The sequence below is a fragment of the Gavialis gangeticus genome, unplaced genomic scaffold, assembly GCF_001723915.1.
Source record: "Gavialis gangeticus isolate Ggan-Ray unplaced genomic scaffold, GavGan_comp1, whole genome shotgun sequence".
Lineage (NCBI taxonomy): Eukaryota > Metazoa > Chordata > Crocodylia > Gavialidae > Gavialis > Gavialis gangeticus.
Window position 1 is genome coordinate 85,045,240 of NW_017729022.1, and position 17,541 is coordinate 85,062,780.

At 40.0% G+C, this 17,541-nt stretch overlaps 1 protein-coding gene and 1 long non-coding RNA gene across 6 annotated transcripts in view; one reads left to right on the forward strand and one right to left on the reverse strand.

Moving 5' to 3' along the window:
* LOC109296231 overlaps positions 1–4,776 on the forward strand; it is a 13,558-nt gene extending 8,782 nt beyond the window's left edge. Inside the window, exons 2-3 of one of the 2 annotated variants that reach the window (XR_002096928.1) lie at positions 3,834–3,932; positions 4,270–4,776. This is a non-coding gene — a long non-coding RNA (uncharacterized LOC109296231). Of the gene's footprint in view, positions 1–3,833 lie in introns of both variants that reach the window. The other variant, XR_002096927.1, reaches the window with a different exon arrangement.
* Positions 4,777–6,452: 1,676 nt separating this feature from the next.
* Positions 6,453–17,541, reverse strand: part of DCP1B (decapping mRNA 1B) — an 80,128-nt gene continuing 69,039 nt past the window's right edge. For all 4 annotated transcript variants that reach the window (XM_019515541.1, XM_019515540.1, XM_019515539.1 and 1 more), the window contains 2 exons: positions 10,881–11,129; positions 6,453–7,615 (listed from right to left, as the gene is read on the reverse strand). In XM_019515541.1, the coding sequence (XP_019371086.1) occupies positions 7,535–7,615; positions 10,881–11,129 (330 nt within the window). In that variant the 3' untranslated portion in view covers positions 6,453–7,534. The remainder of the gene's footprint in view (positions 7,616–10,880; positions 11,130–17,541) is intronic.

The window sequence follows — 17,541 nt, forward strand, 5'->3', positions numbered from 1 at the left end:
ACAGACATTCAAAAAGCCCGAGCCTGAATTGATTCAAACTTTGCAGGTTAGTCTAACCTGGCTAGGCTAAATCAGTTTTGTAACCAGACAGACATCCCAGAAATGCAGGCACATACCTGCAGTGGCTAGAAGCCAAGGGGCACTAGGGTAGCCCTCCCTTCCTTCCATAGCATGGATGCGGGAGTGGGGACATGGCCAGACCCCAGCAGGAGCTCTGATTAGCCCAGCAGGGAATTGATAACAGTGTTTATCACCCAATTAAGAAAACAACAGAGGGACATTACCAGCTACTTGTTGATTCTGCCTGTTGATTCAGCATGTACTATAGTGAGTATGTGACCACATGCTAGCTAATACACAGACATCTCCTCAGCAAGGCAGAGGGGAAGGGGAATTCCTCCTTAGCAGGAAATGGTAAAGGGAGTGAGGAGCTGCAGCCAGGGAGCAGAGGGGAGGGGCCAGCCCTGCTGTGGAACAGAGAGCCCCACCCTACCCAGAGACTATGCCAGGATGCTGGGGGATTCTGGTTTATCTTAAACCAGCAAAAGGTCTGGGACAGATATTGAATAAACCGGTTTGAGCCAAATCAGTTTAGTCTGATACTACATTCAATCAGGTTTATCTCAAACTGGTTTCAGCCATTGTCAAACTGGTTTATGTGCACCGAACATCTGTTCTGCTACAGGTTTAAAGCAGTTTCTGATCACAAACTGATTTATGTGTAATGTTTGTTCCTAGCCAAAGGGTTCAGAGCTCCAGGGTCAGGGAGCAAAGGGGGAACAAAGTCCGTCTCACTTCAAGACTTGAAGAAAGCCTACTGGTTTTGGATTGTTTATCTCTTTGCACACTTGCTTGGTTCATTGTTTCTTTTACTGCGAGGACAAGGCTGTCCCATGGAAAATAAACCACCTGGAAACCTTGGACATGGTGCTACCTGGCCTTAATAAGGAAGCTGGATGAGTGACCTGCTTACAAGGACTTTTCATAGCAAAGGCATTTTTTTAATCAATGCAGGAGTTGTGTATGGAAATATTGTCCCAGTTAAGTATATCCTGCTGTCTTTACTGTTTTTCTTCCTCACTCTGTGACATAAGGATCAGTGTTCTCGAGCACAGAACGTCTCAGCCACTGCAGCATGAGCAGCCAGTGACAGCCTACTGTAATTACCCACATCAACAGGGAAAAACAAAAAAGCAGTTCCTAATACTCTGCCCCAAAGGCTTCTAAAGACTCAGTGGCATGGTCAAGGGAGGAAGGAGTAGCTTGCTACTCTGCTGTGGTTTCTATATACCCCTTGCTTGCTCCAGTCCATACCAATCCCAGAGTAAGCTTCCTCCTGTCCACACAACACTCAATACTGGGAAAAGAGTTAATTTCTAGAGGCCACCGAGCTGGTTGTAGAGGACTGAGGGGTTTGAGTCGCAGTGAAAAATTGGGGAAAATTGCAAAGATCAAGCCTTCATATAGGTTGTTTCCCACACCATTTATTTTCAGCTACTCGTGCAAGCACCAGGGGACATTTAAGACTAGTCTGCTTCATGTACAGCTATTATTTGTATATGTTGTGCAGTGTATGAGTATTGTTCTAGATACTTCTGAATTTGGGCAAAAATTAAGGTAAGTTTAGCTATGCTCACCTCTCCCCTACAGGAATTTAAACCAAATATCGACCCCCTCTTTACCCCTCAACCTCACATCAGAAATTGGGGAGCTCCTGAAAATTTGCACAGATGATGATCAATGAACTAGGCAGCTGGATACCAGCAGGGGTGAGAGACTAATATGACCTCAAGGCTCTTGCAAACCAAATTGGTGTGACAGTCCTCTGCAGAAAATCAATCAATAAATATATAAAAAATAAATTACTTCTTTTAGAAAAAAAAAGTTTGAAACAGGTTTCTTTCTTCTTGGGTGGTATTTCTCCTTTAAGGGAATAGATTAGAGTGTAGTTGTAGATGGATCACTGCATCGCATTAGCAATATTCTAGCACACGTGATCTCTGTGCACAATATACAGAAATTGGATCCTCCTGCTCTAGCTCTTCCTGAGGAATCAGAAGGGGAAAACAGACAGAAGAAAATAACTTTCTTGGACAGAGGAAAAAAAAGAACTTGCTGGCAGATATGAGTCTATAGTCCTCCACAGAGAGGAAGAGACAGCCAAAAAGGTGTACGCCTGGGCAGCTGTACACATGAAAACAACCTTTATTCCCAGCCTGAGTAGTCACAGACTAGGCAAAAGCCCACACGTTCCTTTCATCTCTCTCAATTCGAGTCACTTTGGTATTTTTAGGCAAGCGTAGGGGAAAATTACACAGGTATGCAGGGCTTAAAAACAGGACAATGGCATCTAGTTCTTAAATAGTGCTTTGCATAGATCTCAGGTACTTGGAATGGTCATGTAGGCCATATATGCCCATTAGGGGTGTGCAAAGCAGGTCCTATTCAATTTGGATTCAGCCCGAATCAGGGACAGTGATTCAATTTGTTGATTCGAATCACCGTCCCTGCTTCTATTTGGCTGAATCCAAATCTGAAAATTTGATGCTGATTCAGAGAACCAGCGATTTGGACATAGACACAGCTTTAAATGTCATTTCTACATACCTTGAGGTACCAGTGCAGATTGCAAATGATGCAATGATGGGGCTGATGGAGCATGGGAGTGTGGGAGGGCCCTCCACATGCTCGGCAGCCGGAAATGGACTGGAAGTACTTCTGGTCCACTTCTGTCTGCCAGGGAGCGTGCCGCCCCCCCCATGGTTTGGCACTCAGCTGCGGGGGGATCCTGAGTGCCCCCCTCCCCCAGACTCAGGAGACACCAGTTGCTGAGCCGGGGGGGGGGGGTGCAGGGGGGCCCTCCCTGCATGCTCTGCAGCAGACCTGGAAGTGGATCAGAAGTGTTTCTGGTCCACTTCCAGGTCTGCTGCTGATTGTGCTGGGGAGCCCCCCGTGCTCCTGTGGGATGCTCCATCCACCCCAGCGTCACAGCATTGATGAGCCACCTGGTACCTTGAGGTATGTAGGAAAAAACATTTAAAGCTGTGTCTATGCACGAATCACTGAATCTTTCCAAATCAATTCAGAGGATTCTGATTCAATTCAGAGAAATTCAAGGGTCCTTTGATTTGATTCAGATTTGGAGATTCAGCCGCCGAATCGAATCAGGGACCAAAGCTTCGCACAGCCCTGATGCCTAGTCCTGTTGGTGGAAATACTTCGATAGATCCACAAGGAGGCATGTAGCAGAGTCTTTACACTACTAGACAGGAATCTGTTATAGAACTGCTATGCTTTGGTAAATCAAAAGGTGCTATTTATTCTGCATCAAAATCAAGGCTAACCTATTTCTTGGTGCACAATAGCTTTAGTGTTTTTAGTCAGGGGCCCTCATTTTTCCTTGTACTTTACAAGCAGATTGCTATTTTTTCCGAGGAATGATCTGCATCATATACTGACTTTTGTGCAGTTCCATTCTCTTGAGCCATATTCATACCTTCCCTCTTTTGCTGTCAGATGATAGATCTGTTGTCTTGTAGTTAGCGGAGGATGCACCAAAACATAATAGGTTAGGTTTCTAATCAAAGTATGTGCCAAAGGTTTCCAGAAACTTTTACATGGATGCTTTTAAAGTAGATGTTACCATAAAATATATTAGCCCCTTCACCAGATGTTTTGGTTATTGAAATTAATAAAAAGGATTTCATCCTGTTTGAACTCTCTTCCAGGGTGAGAGTGTTTATTTTGAAGCTCTCTCCCTGTAAATTATTTTGTACAGTAACCTAACAGTCTGCTTTCCTTTTCTTTGATATGCTATATCTGTTTTGTTTCAGTGCTATTTTGAATCATGCAGAGGAAGGGAGTCTGTTCCTAGCTCTCCTTGCATTCCAGTCATAGGCTTCTGTATGTCTGTTATTTGTTCTGGTGGGAAGGTAATGTTACCACTTTTTAAACAAAATGCAAAAATGATCACTGATAGTTGTAATTTTAGTTGATACTGAAAAGAGAGATCATCTAGTTACAGTGGTAGTTTGGGGAGGGGGGGTGCAGTCTAGCTGCAGTCTTGATGATAGGCTAACATAGGGGCTTGGTCTGTGATGCCAGTTCTAATATGTAGTATTTATATAGGGCAAAGTGTTAAGACTGGACTTGTGCTTTGACCTTTAAGATATTTTTAGAGTATTACTTTCAGTGGAAAAGAAAGAGTCTCTTCAGTTTTTGGGCATCATGCAGAAGCTTATATACAATTATTCTCTTTTCCCCCTCCAGCTGAACCTAGAAATATGATCACAATGACTTGATGGGAAAAGCAGTTGTAGGACATGGAAAAGGAAGAGAAGTCTTAAAAACAAGTTTTACTCTATGTAGCAAGTTCAACTAATTGTCATTTGTCAGAACTTGTATCTGTTTTGTTGTATTATATATTCCAAGACTGCAGAATCCCACGTTTTCCCCCCAAGCTAGAACAATCCTCCTGGGAGGAGGTGTCTTCTTGCCACATTATCTTCTACCTTACAACCTAAAATACTATCCTGTAAAATCTCTTAATCTAAGGTTTTCCAACAAAGGATGCTACAGCAACCAGAACAGTACGATGCCATTCTGATATCCAGGATGTACATAATGAACCAGGAATCTCATTGTATTTATGGCTGAAACCCAAACCCAACGCAATTTAAACTTTACACTTAGCCCCTTCCTTTACAATTATATTTTGCCATGTGAAAGTTTATTCTGCAGTAGAATTGTAATTGTTCCCTTTGAATTAACAAAAAAAGAAGTAAAAAAAGAAAAGCTTCCCAAGCTTTTCCCCCTGCACAGCACTTCAAGGCTGGTGCCTGCAGCTCACCCAGAGTGAAGAGAACAGCACAGCAAAGCTCTGACAGGAGGGAGGCAGCAGTACAAACCCCGGGCCACCCCTACTGCTCCTCTCCCTGATCAGATTGAGAGGGAAGCATGCCTGTATGTGGCCATAGTCTGAATAAAATTCCCAGAAATTTGGTTTTATTTTAAAAATAAAAATCAATATATTACTAAACAATATATATGACATTTAAAGACTAATACAAATAAAAAATATAGGAATTTATGAGAAACCCAGAGAATTTCCAGCTTTTCAGTAGTTGGGGATGGCTCTATTTTGGCTATAATTTTAGAAGATGCCTTGTCGGAGATGAAAAACACTTGTTTGCTCACTCTCTTTTCCATCGTATGCTATCCTCTGGCCTCATCTCTTAGAAACGATACTGGAAGTCCCAGCCCCTAACCCATGACTTCTGCCCCCAGAAGTACTCCTTTCAGCAAGGGGTTTTGCCATCTTAGAACCAGAAAAATACTAAATTGTACTCTAAAAAGCGAACATCTACAACATTCATTAATTTGATTTTAAAAAATATGTGTGTCCTGGTTTACATGCATTTGTGTAGTGTACATAGAGGTGATTGTATACAATAGCTTAAAATGAAGTCTCACTCTTGTATATTGTGGGGTCTGTGAGTGCATGTGGGGTTTTGGGGAGGTGGAAGTGTTCCTGCGGGGGGTGGATAGATGAGGGGGGTGTGGGAGCATGTGGGTGCGTATGTGGATATATGGGGTGTGGGTGGCTATAGGGGAGCTGTGCATAGCGGGGAGGGTGGCTGGGATGTGTGAGGGTGTGTGGGGGTCTGTGCAAGGCGGTGTGGGTACATGTGTATGGTGGGTTGTGTGGGTGCGACTTACCCTACACACACACACACACACACACACACTGGAATACCAGTGCAGCCCTGTGCTCCCGCAGTTCAGCGATGCAGCCAGGAGTCATGTGGTACTGAAACAGTGCCGAGGCAGGAAGGCAGGGAAATGGCTGGGGGTGGGGTGGGGCTGCTGCTTTCTTGCTGGGACTCCCCCTGGGTCCTACTGGCCCTGGCTCCTGTCATCTTTGACAGGCAGCCAGGAGCAGATAAATAGTTTCTAATTTTTTAGGGGTCCCACGGGCCAGACAGAATGACCAGGTGGATTGGATGCGGCCCATGGGCTGTATTTTCCCCACCCGTGTACTAGGGCCACTATTCCATACCCAAATTTCTCTCAGGCAGCAAAATCATGCCACCTGATACTGCAACCAAGTTAGAAAATCCAAGTTCATGCCTTGCTTGTGGTGTCTCACCATATTTCTCTTCTCCTCACTCTTCCTTATGCACCAAGATTCTGATGTTTCTGTCTGAGCCCCACTTGATTTTGATTCCACCTGTTGCTCTTGGTGAGTCAGATATAATAATGCCCCCATCTCACCTCTCTGAAACCACAAAAGAATGAGTCCTGCCAGGTAAGAAGGCATTGATATACTGCAGCATTAGAACACTAAACAAAACCTGGACTCATTTTCTTTCTTCACCAAAGACTATATCCATACACTATGGTTTCATATAACATCTGCCAATGAAGTGTATAAAACCTTAACTAAAAGAATATCACATTTGTTTTAGGTATTTATTCCAACTGATTTAAACCATAATTGAGGTGTTAACAAGGAACATGAGGCCAATGCATTCTACTTTACTTTTGTACAAGTCTAGGAGTACATTAAAATCTCACCTTAAACAACTGAAAATTGTTCTTTCAGTACTACTTAGTTCATGTGGTAATACGATGAATCCACTGCATAGTATGGATAATCCATTTTATTTTCTTTATAAATGGATCATTGAAACCATTTTTCCACCTGCTCTTGGAACATGCTGGAAAAGCACTTGTGAACTAAATAGCTTCTCTCTTGACAAGTTTATATATTGCTTAGAATTATGTAGATTTTTTGGAAGAAGAGACACCTGAATCCAAGGCTATCCCACATCTGCATGTAGAGCAAGAACAGTCACTAACAATAAAGCTACTCTATAAATTTTTAAAACTTCAGATTTCCATTTCTACAACTTTCTATAAACGTTCAGGAATTAAAATAAAAGGTTTTTCTACAAAGATTTCTGGGGGGAAAATCATCACATTTCTTTCACACAAGTTTAAACTCCTTGAAGACAAGTCAGAAACAATCCCAGCTTCAAGAGATCTCCCTAGTCCTGAATTTCACCAATATTTTCATGCGTCTAAAAACAGTTCAACATTGCCACCTTGTGGCTTGGACCGGGCACCATTCATGCTAACCCAGGGTTGTATAAGTGATGCAATATCTCTGTCAGAGAAGGTTCAGGTAAAATAACTAGTCAATGAATAACCATAGCTATAAATAAAAAGGAGACTGAACTCTGAGAACAGAGTCTTTATAGGAGAAACATAAGAAATCTAGCAATGGGCCCATGTAAAAAAATACAATTTCAGATATTTTGTGATTTCACGTTTTTAGTGCTGTGACCCAACCCCCTCCCCCCAGGAAGGCACAATCAGTTTCCACCCACTCGTTTCTCAGTACAGCACGTACTTGCCAACAAGCAATATTTAAGTGTGTGTAAAGTGTCTAGGACCATTTATTTCATTTCACTTTTATTTTTTTTTCTCCTGGAGTTCAGGAAGTCATAGAAATTTAATTAAAAACTATCATTTACACAGATTTTTTCATTGCTGCCTTTCTCACACTGAAGAGATAAGCTTCATAGATTGTGTTTAAGAAGTTGTCATCATTCTGAAAAACAAAATAAGAATGGTTATTGAAAGATAAGAGAGACAGAGCAAAATGATTTTAAGTTCTTGCCATTCCAGGTTCTAAAGAATTTTCTACCATACTCACTCAGACAAAGTTTATGCTAGCAAGGGAATTAATTTTAAAAAAATCCACCTCTGGCTAATACCTCTCACAGAATGTTTACATACATAGATATCAAGAGCAAGAATCTTTCCTTCCTCCTGCCCTGGCCCTCATTCTTATTATCCTATATTTAAGGGTTCTTTTAAGGAGTTTCTTCCCCTCCTATTATTGCAATAATGATGCTGAAGTGTTTTAGTGTGCAGTGGATTGATTTAGTTCCTGATTCTGTTTCCCAAGTAAGGAAATCTCAGCATCTCCTTTGATACTCATTGGACTGAATGATCTTAAACTGCACTGGTTCCTTTGCCCAGGTAGTGTTAGAGCAGGAGTTGTCAAAACTTCTCCATTTTGCACATCATTTTGCAATAAAAGGTATTACTGCGATCCATCTCTCTTTCCAGTGCTGACATGCTGATTGTTTTTTGAAGCTTTTCATTTCACAGAATACCATAGACTGCTCTATACATCCAAGGTAGATAAAAATCAATGATTTAAAAATAATGGATTTTTTATTTAAATCAGTTTTTTAAAATTTAAATAGGATTTTCTGATTTAATTGTAATTTTTTATTTTTTTGTTAAGATGCTTTTTTTTCCTTTTTATATAAAGATAGTTTTAATTTAAGATACGTTATCGCACAAAGATAACATCATGGAATAAGGATTATAACTTCTAATTATATACTATTTGATACAATATATTCATGTAACCTTTTTAGAAATGCTTTATAAATGCATCACAACAGGCCATGGACTGTATTAGGGGCCCATTGTTATGGGGTTCACAGAGGCTCCTCTATAGATTAGTAAAGATTAAAGAAAACCACTCTACCCAATGGGACTCACTGCTTAGTCTAGAAGATCCCATTAAGCATCTCTGTGATGCTTAGTTTCAGTGCTCAAACTGTGGATTTCTCTCTCCAGAGATAACATCCTTGTTAACAGCAGTATATGAAGATAAGTGATAACAGACCTGATTACCAGGGGTCCTGGTTTTCTCTGATAAAAAAAAAAATCCCAAATTTTCTGATTTAACACCCCCTGCAATCTCTACATTTTTACGTGATTAAAACAAAATGCCACTATATATAAACATTGATTTGGGGTTTTTTTTTAAACCAGAAAATTTGGGATTTTTTTTTTTTATCAGGGAAAACCAGGATCCCTGCTGATTACCTACCAATAAGCACTACTCTCTGCATGTTTCTGTACACAGGGTCAAGCCCATACCTCTCTCTAAAAGTGCAAAGTTTCAAGAAGTTAAATGAATAGAGGATTGTTGGGGGTGGAGTAGATCTTGGCAAGGAGGAGTCTGGAGATAAATACAAGGAGAGAGGGGCAGCAGAAACAAAAAAGAACATTTTGAGCACAATTCTGTTGAAATTGCAAAATACTTCTGTAACAACCACTTTGCAGCAGCTGCTCTGAAGAAAGCAGGAGGAACCAAACTAACTCTCCCACAAGATGTGTGATGGAATTCACTAGTGCACTGTTTTGAGTGATATATTGGGAACTGGCCTAATCTGATGACAATTTGTGAACAAAACTGTGACAAAATAGATAGAACTGCCACAGCTAAAGTTCTCAACATTGGGTTAGGAGAAACGTAGAATGCATGCTGACTATCCTGAAGCCTATTTCCATAGCCTTGAACAAAAGTTATGTCAAACAACAAGAATGCATTTTTGGTAGAGAACAATGATTAAATCAAGGCTTCCTGGCCAGTGATTTAAATCATGATTTTTATCAATTTGATTTAAAATCAAATCCACCCTGTATACACCACAGTTTAAGAGCCATTGCTTTAAAACATGGCATTCTTGCAAAAAGTGAAGGAATTGGACAGTGCAAATTAGAAAGAGATACATTAAGTTCATGTAAGAACATAAGACAATAACTAAACTGGTGACACTTCATGGGGAATGTAGGATGCACCTGGGACAACAGCTGCAAGTCAGCAGATAGGTATGAAATTAGCTTTCCATATTAGGCACGGAATGGGCTAACCAGAAAATATTTTTCAAAATAGCCCAATTAGTCTTTGTGGCCAGTGAAAACAATCTGGCCAACACATAGTTTGCAGACAAGACTTCAGAAGATAAAATGCTTAAGATAGTAATTGGTTTTATGTAAAGGTTTTCCCACTAGGACCAAATTTGGAAAAACAGGAGGAACACAACACTCTTCTTTTTAACCACAAACCAGAAGTCCCGAAAGGTATGTGAGAAATGCTTCATAAAATACTTTATCCTGTATCTACTCTTTATTATGTAATCAGAACCTAAAGGCTATGTCAATCTTCAATGATTATGTCTATGATCAGTTTCAATAATACATTGTCAAATAACTCTGACTTACAAATTAGACTCTGATTGGCCCTCTTCATTCATTCCAGATTAAAGGCAGTCCTTTAACATTTAAAACATTCACTTTTTTTAGTTCTCATAGAATTCCATGTCAGACAGAACACTAAAACATGACTCATTCAATTGCATCCTTTGACGTATACCAGCTTGTTTTCTACAAAATATTCCTGAATGTTTTGTCAGTTGAAATTTTAGTAACTCTGGCAATAAGAGTTTCATCACTTTGACTGCAGAAGTGCTTCTTAATGAACCTAACCGGTACATTTTTCTGGACAGCTAAGACATATTTTTACTTGCCCATCTTCATCCCATTTTTTTTTATTCCTCCCTGAACTTCTGCCCTTAACATGAGCCTCAACTATTTGAAGACTAATGTCGTATCACCAATTATTCATCATTTAGTTAAGTTGTGCGTGTGTATTGCGCATGCTGTTTTCACCTTTACTCACAGACCAATCCCTTGAAGCCTTTGATCATCCTTGTTCTTTACCCTGAACCCCTTCAAATTTATTGTTCATCTTTCTTGAACTGTTGCACCCAACACTGCATACATTAATCAAAAGGCAGTTAAGCCAATGCTGTGCAAAGGACTGTTATCTCCAGAATATGATGTAGTGCTTCCTTTAAATACAGCCAGAAATAGCATAATTTCCAATGCACATTTTAGCATAGCATTTAGCCTTCAGACAAATGGATCTAACCAATTATGCAGCAGAAGTATGTAAATCAAAAGCAGAATAAAGGATGTAAGCAACAGGGAAACACTTCTGACTTTACCTGGATCAGGTGTAAAAGTGTTTCCTGCAGCTGTATCTTAGTCATTGGGTTGTTGTTTACCAGAGATGGCTCCAGGTTCTGCATAGGCAGGATAAGGCTACCTGAATTGGCAGCTGGTTCTTGGTTTGAGGGTGGCAACCGCCCACTTTCATTTGCTTTTGGTGGAGCAGGCGTGGACTGAGTGAACACCATTGGAGACATCAAGAGCGTAGGAGTCACTGTCGCAGGAATGCGCTGAGGTGAAATGACCTGACCATACAAAAATGAACACACAAAGGCATCATATAAATGGTGTATTCATTTACCAAGAATACAGGAGTAAGGGTGAAGGGAGTCCCAACCTGCAGCAGTTACACAAGTGTATATGCAAGAATTAGGATTACTTGGGGCCCAGAATCCTCCTGTTACAAATCCTCCTTTATTAGCTGTCCATTTCTAAGTTAATAGGCTCCTCATCCAACTGAAGATTGTAATACTGAATCTTAAGTGTAATTAATTCCCTATAACAAACCAATACAGTTTATTACAAAAGCAGTTTATTTCATAAATTTGATTATTAGTACTGTAGAGGAATGACAAACTGCAACAAAATCCTTAAAGGTCCACATCCCTAGGTTTGGTCTTTGAGAATAATTGCCTGTATCTGAGCATATTTTAATAAATGGAATAAGTGGAATGGAAAACATTGAGGTAATTCTCTAAGAGTTCCACTTCCTTTTATATCAGTCTAACCAAGGAGTAACATTACTGATTTGAAAGTAGAGTCTGTACCTTAAGGTTTTACTTCTTTTAATTTTGGGACACATCTGGAACTTTTGAATGTGCAAATGCTAATAATGCTGGTAGGAATAAGTCAACAAGGCAAGTACTATTTAAATTTTCTTCACACAACTCTAGTAATGGATCTTAATTCTAAACTGCAGCTTGTCTTACTGTTCAAGTGTCAAGCACCACTTGTGAGACTCTCAGTGGGAGCATTATCATCACAGGTTTTATTGTGTGTGTATTTTTCAACATAAAACAAGTTTCTTTAGGAATTAACATGAGACACCAGTTGCTTTACTTGGACTGGAGGCAGGATTATTGTTCAGCTGTGCATAGGTAAAGTGTTACTGTAACAGTCTCAGTTTGCATCTCCAACATGTAGAGGAAAACTAAATAAAAAATGGGAGCATAATGATGCAGATGGTACATCTGACAGGTATCCTGCAATCACAAAATAAGGTTATTTAATTAGACAATATTTCTGTTTTGGTACCTCTTGGCTTGCTCTAGTCTTATATATTTTCTATTTTACAGGAACGTAAGAGTGTGCTACTGTGATCAAAGCTGTGACAGTCCAAAAGTTATGCAACAGGCAAGGATTTCTTAGAGTGATATTTTTTATTGGACCAGCGGGGTAGCTGGGATAGAGTTAGATAAACTTTTGAATGCAAGAAGTAATCTGATGAACATGTTGCATTCAAAAGCTTGTCTAACTCTATCCTAGCTACCCTGTTGGTCCAATAAAACATTTCACTCTAAGAAATCCTTGTCTCTATTATTTCATCTAAGATATTTGTGGGACACTGTCAACTACAGCATGTAAACACTTCAAAAATAAAAAAGGATTGAATTCCCATGCTGATTCACAGTACTATATTTACAGTAGGAGAAACACTGTAAAAGGATTTGTAAATACAGAAAAGCAGTCAACATGCCTGCTATGCAAACAGCTACTAATAACAACACTGTTTGGTAAATATTACTTTTCTGCTTTTCGAAGCTACGCTTTTTTAACAAGAAAAACTATTCACCTGCCATTCTTATTCCCTGCATGACGTCTAATCATAACAGAAACAACCAGTTCTGTGTTCTGTGCACATGAATGGCAGTTTCTCTCTCTCTCTGGGCTCCTCCAGGGCTTGGAATACGGGTGGCCTCCAGTGGTTCTTATTACTGGTTCTTTTATAAAAGAATGACTAAGAGTGGCAGAGATCTTTCTAGCTAAAATGAAAGTATCATGCTTCTACACAATGCAAGTGTCTGGTTCTTAACAAACAAATCAACCAAATAAACAAAGCAATCTTTTGGCTATACAGACTCTAAGGAATAAAACCCTGAAAACAAAACAGAAAACATGGTGTGTTTTTAACAGCGTGGACTTATTCTACTTATAAATATGCAAATATGATGTAGTAGAATCGGTAACTGAAGAATGGCTTGCTTTTTATTAGAACAGACAAAACAGAAGAAGCTACGTATAGTATAGTAAGCAATGCTGCCATCTACCGGTGACGCAGCAAACTAATAGTTACAGGCTAAAACAGTATTTAAAATCGTTGTCTAAAATAGAAAATGTATACATCTATTTTTTGATAAATGAAATCCTGATTTTGTGTATAACAACATTAAAAGTCAATATTTTATTAACAAGTGAGATGGTGCTTTCACAAGCTCTAGCCCTTAAGTAATTTCTTTACACAAAACAGGGTGATCTTTCCATTTAAACCAGTGATTCTCAAGCAAAGTGCTGGAGCACCCTAGGGTACCTTGAGATCCATTCAAGGATGCAGTGGGGTGCCACACAATGTTAGCATTGTTAGGTGGGGGAAACATGATTCACAAGATAAATCCAGAGATATCAAATAGGAATTCACAGTGTTAAAAACATTCTACCCTGCTGTGGTCTGAGTTCTTTGTAACAGAATTGCTCTACTATTTTTCTGTAGTCAAAAATGATTGAAAACTAAGAGCTGTCAGAGGTGTCTTGAGTTTGAAACAGTTGAGAAACACTGGTTTAGACATTTAGTTTGGGTATCTCTTGGTTAGTGGTGAGACGAATATGGTCTACAGCCTTCTGCAGTTCTAGTAGCAATGCTAGATTTTGACTGTTACTATTACTGTAATCTTTTTATGCTTCCTGCAGTCTTTTATTGACAGTGCTTACGAAAACAGAAAGGGTAATGGAGAGGTTTGAGGTAAAACACATATCAAATGGTTTCCTAACTAGCCCAGGCATCAGTGGCAAAAGTATTCCAAGGTCAGTTCTGCAAACCTAGTTGGCAAGACCAGTTTTGCAAACCACTTTGTCAGTCATCCGCTTCTTTTAGTTTCCGAATAATTTCCTCACAAGGACAAAACAGCACTCCCAAAAATATTGCTGATACAATCTGACTCAAGTTGCTTGTTTACTCAACATTCATTGATTTATCTTCAGCTTTCCCAGGTGAAGACTTAAATCTCTGACTCACCAACATTACAGCAGGATCTTACATTGCCAACTGTACAGCATTGCAACAGGGCAATGAAAAAAATCCACGAGGCTGCGGCAGCATATAGCACTCCTGCTTCTCAAGTACTCACTTAAATGTCTTTAGTTAGTATCCAGCAATACTACTGGCAGCTGGATGACATGGTACTTAGTGAATTTACATTAGATTTTTTGAAGCTGAGAATGTGTTAGAACACTTGTAATGTAAATTGGAGCCCCCATCTCTCACTACCTGCTTGGAATTCCATGTCCATCAGACAAGTCTCTTAGAGCATTAGTAGTCAGAGTAGGAGCTGTGGATTTCTAGCATTCTTAGTAAGCATCACTTAGAATTTGTTTAAGCATTTTTAGGTGAAATGTTTAAGTAGAGTTATTGCAAAGATCTAGTTATTGACATCATCAGTACAAAGATACTTTAATCAGTACACCAGTTATCTGCAAATCTAGACCATTTTCCCATTGAGTTCATCGGGAATTCAATCTCTGGCCATCAAATTTAGCTATCAGCCAGATACATTATTCTTACCCTTCAGAACCATGCCTTAAATATTCATGACCACAGATAAACTGTTATCATTCTCCAAATAGCTTGTATGGTTTAAAAGAATCTTTTGTGAAAGGAATATACTTTCCACCATAAATGCTCCCTAGGGTGTTTTCATGAAATATACTATAATACTATACTACAAGACAGATTAGTGTCTTTCCAAGTTTAATTCAGAATTTTTAAATTCATATTTACTGTATCTTAAATTTTAAACATTTTACATGTAGCTAGTTAAGAATACTAGATATATCCTTGCTGAGCATTTTTGCTACCACATGTAGGAGTGGTAATCAAGATAAACCATAAGAATTGGCATGACTCAGATTTGTGATCCTAAGTATCACATTTATTTCTATGCAGAAAAATTCCTTCTATGGGAGGAGTGTTACTTATGTAGGGTACACCCAAAAAGTAAAAAAAAAAATGGTTTACTGAAAATAGGATAAACTGATTATCTGAAAAAATGGCAAGGATATTGTGCTGTAGTAAGGATACTTCCCTGAATCAGGCTGGTACTAGACAGAGTGTTTCCTTTGTAGATTTGAGCATGATTCTGGTCAGCTTGCATTAATTTCTTTTGTAAGAGGTCTTTTCTTTCAATGTGGGAGCACAGCTCTTATACCATATGGAGATGCATCACAAGCCAATTTAAAAGCAAGGCTTGTAAAGTATCAGAATTGTTTGTGAGAAAATGTAAGCCAGTCTCCTTCTTGCTCAACAAATCTTGTGTGCACCTTAAATAACCTTGTCATTTTTTCAGTAATGAAGATGTTTTCTAGGTAGCATTCTGTTTTTGGCAGACCTTGTAGTATTTGCTTCACTGAACTTTGATTGATAGCAACAGAAGATGCAATGCCGAAAGATAAACAAATATAGGGAACAGACCTTTGGATGCATGGATTGTCAGGATTTGCTTTGATTGATTTTGCATGAGCATGTGCAAATGTGTACACCAAATCTATTTCACAGATGTCTATTGCCAGGTAGGGTGGCAAAGGAGTTTGGTTTATCAGCTAATACGCTGGTAACCATTAGTTCAGGACTGTGTGAGATTATACTAATTCATTTATTTTTCCATCTTGTACAGTCCTGAACTAACGGCTACCAGCATATCGGCTGATAAAACCAATCTTCAGGCTGTCCATCTGAATCTTCTTGAGCCACATTCTGTTATGCAAAACAGGATTCAGAGTTGTAATGGCTGTTACAGCTTCTTACATATATTTGCAGTAATAACCACAGTGGTGACTTCTCCCTGTCAATATGCTTCTGCCAGTATCTATTTCAATCCAGAACTGCATCCTTTATCTTTGGTTTACCTGGGTATCACCATCACCAGCATTACTTTATGGAGGGGTTTGTCACCCATTGTCTCTCACCTCTGACCGCCACTGCCACACATTTGCATTTTCACTGACATGCATTCTTGTATACTGGTTTCTATCCCATCCAGGAAGAGTACAAAACAACTGCAGAGGCTTCCTTTGCCTGAAGGAGTATTTGTACCCAAAAGCTTGCAAAGAACAATTTTTTGTTGGTCTAATAAAACATACCAGATTTACCCAAAGAACCTTATCTACCCAGAAATAATGACACTTACTTACCTGCACAGAACTTGAAACTAATAATGTAATCTGGTAATTGGGGGTGAGATCCAGGGAAACGCTTTGCACATCTCTAATGTATGCACTTCAGTGCCTAAAAAATAGGCTCCTGCTCTCAGAAATCTTTCAGTTTTTTACCAATGGCTACCTAATGTAAACTGCATAGGTGGAACAGGAACCAGAACCCAGTTCTCTCCCCTTCCAGTCGTGTATCTGATAAACTGACTCCCTCTTCTTGCTTTCCTTCTGGTTCCTTGACTCTTCCTTCTTGGCTGCACAATGGCCTAGCTTCAAGAGGTGGTCCATACTTAGACTCTGCTCCAGTTTGGTGGTCAGGGAGTTGCTAGATGTGGGTGGGAAACCCTTTATGCTGAGGAGGGCTTAGACCTCAAATCTCCTTCTTCCAGGGCAGTGTAAGCACTACCATCACCAATAACTTCCTCCTCTAGTTGTACTTTACAGTGAAAGTAACTGTGGCATGTGTTCAGCACTGAACTCAGTGCTGACAAAGTGCACTCTGTCATTGACAAGCCCTTGATTTGATGATGATATGAGCATTAGGGGACCACCTTAAAGGTCAAACCCTTCTGAGGACTTAGTGGAGTTTAGACATCACTCTGCTTCACAGTGGGACTGCAGGAAAGGTTAGGTAATCATGAGGGGCTTAGCTGTTCAGATTGCGCTGCTTCAACACATACATGGGAGCTTCAATTTAGGGGTTAAGTGAAATCAGGTACCTTTAGGGTTAAGCAACTGTTGAGTTGGAGTCCCCTGAATCACTCTTTGGATTTAGATGCCCGATATCTGCTTGAATACAATTTTAGATGTCTATGTCTTTGCCTCCATTTTCCTGAGCAGGGACTGGATCAGCCTCCCCACCGGGACCCCCGCAGGCCCCAGGGGAGGCACACCCAGGCCTAGGGTCAGCGAGGATCTAGTCAGGGAACTTCTGGAGGGACTGGACATATTTAAATCAGCTGGTCCGGACGATCTCCACCCCAGAATGCTGAGGGAATTAGCAGAGGTCATTGCGGGACCCCTGGCACGGCTTTACGAGCACTCGTGGTGCTCTGGAGTGGTGCCAGAGGACTGGAAGAGGGCCAATGTGGTTCCCATTTTCAAAAAAGGGAGGAAGGAGGACCTGGGAAACTATAGGCCAGTTAGTCTTACCTCGATCCTGGGCAAGCTTTTTGAGAGAATTATCTTGGCGCATGTCCATAAGGGGCCAGCAGGGAAGATTATGCTTAAGGGCAACCA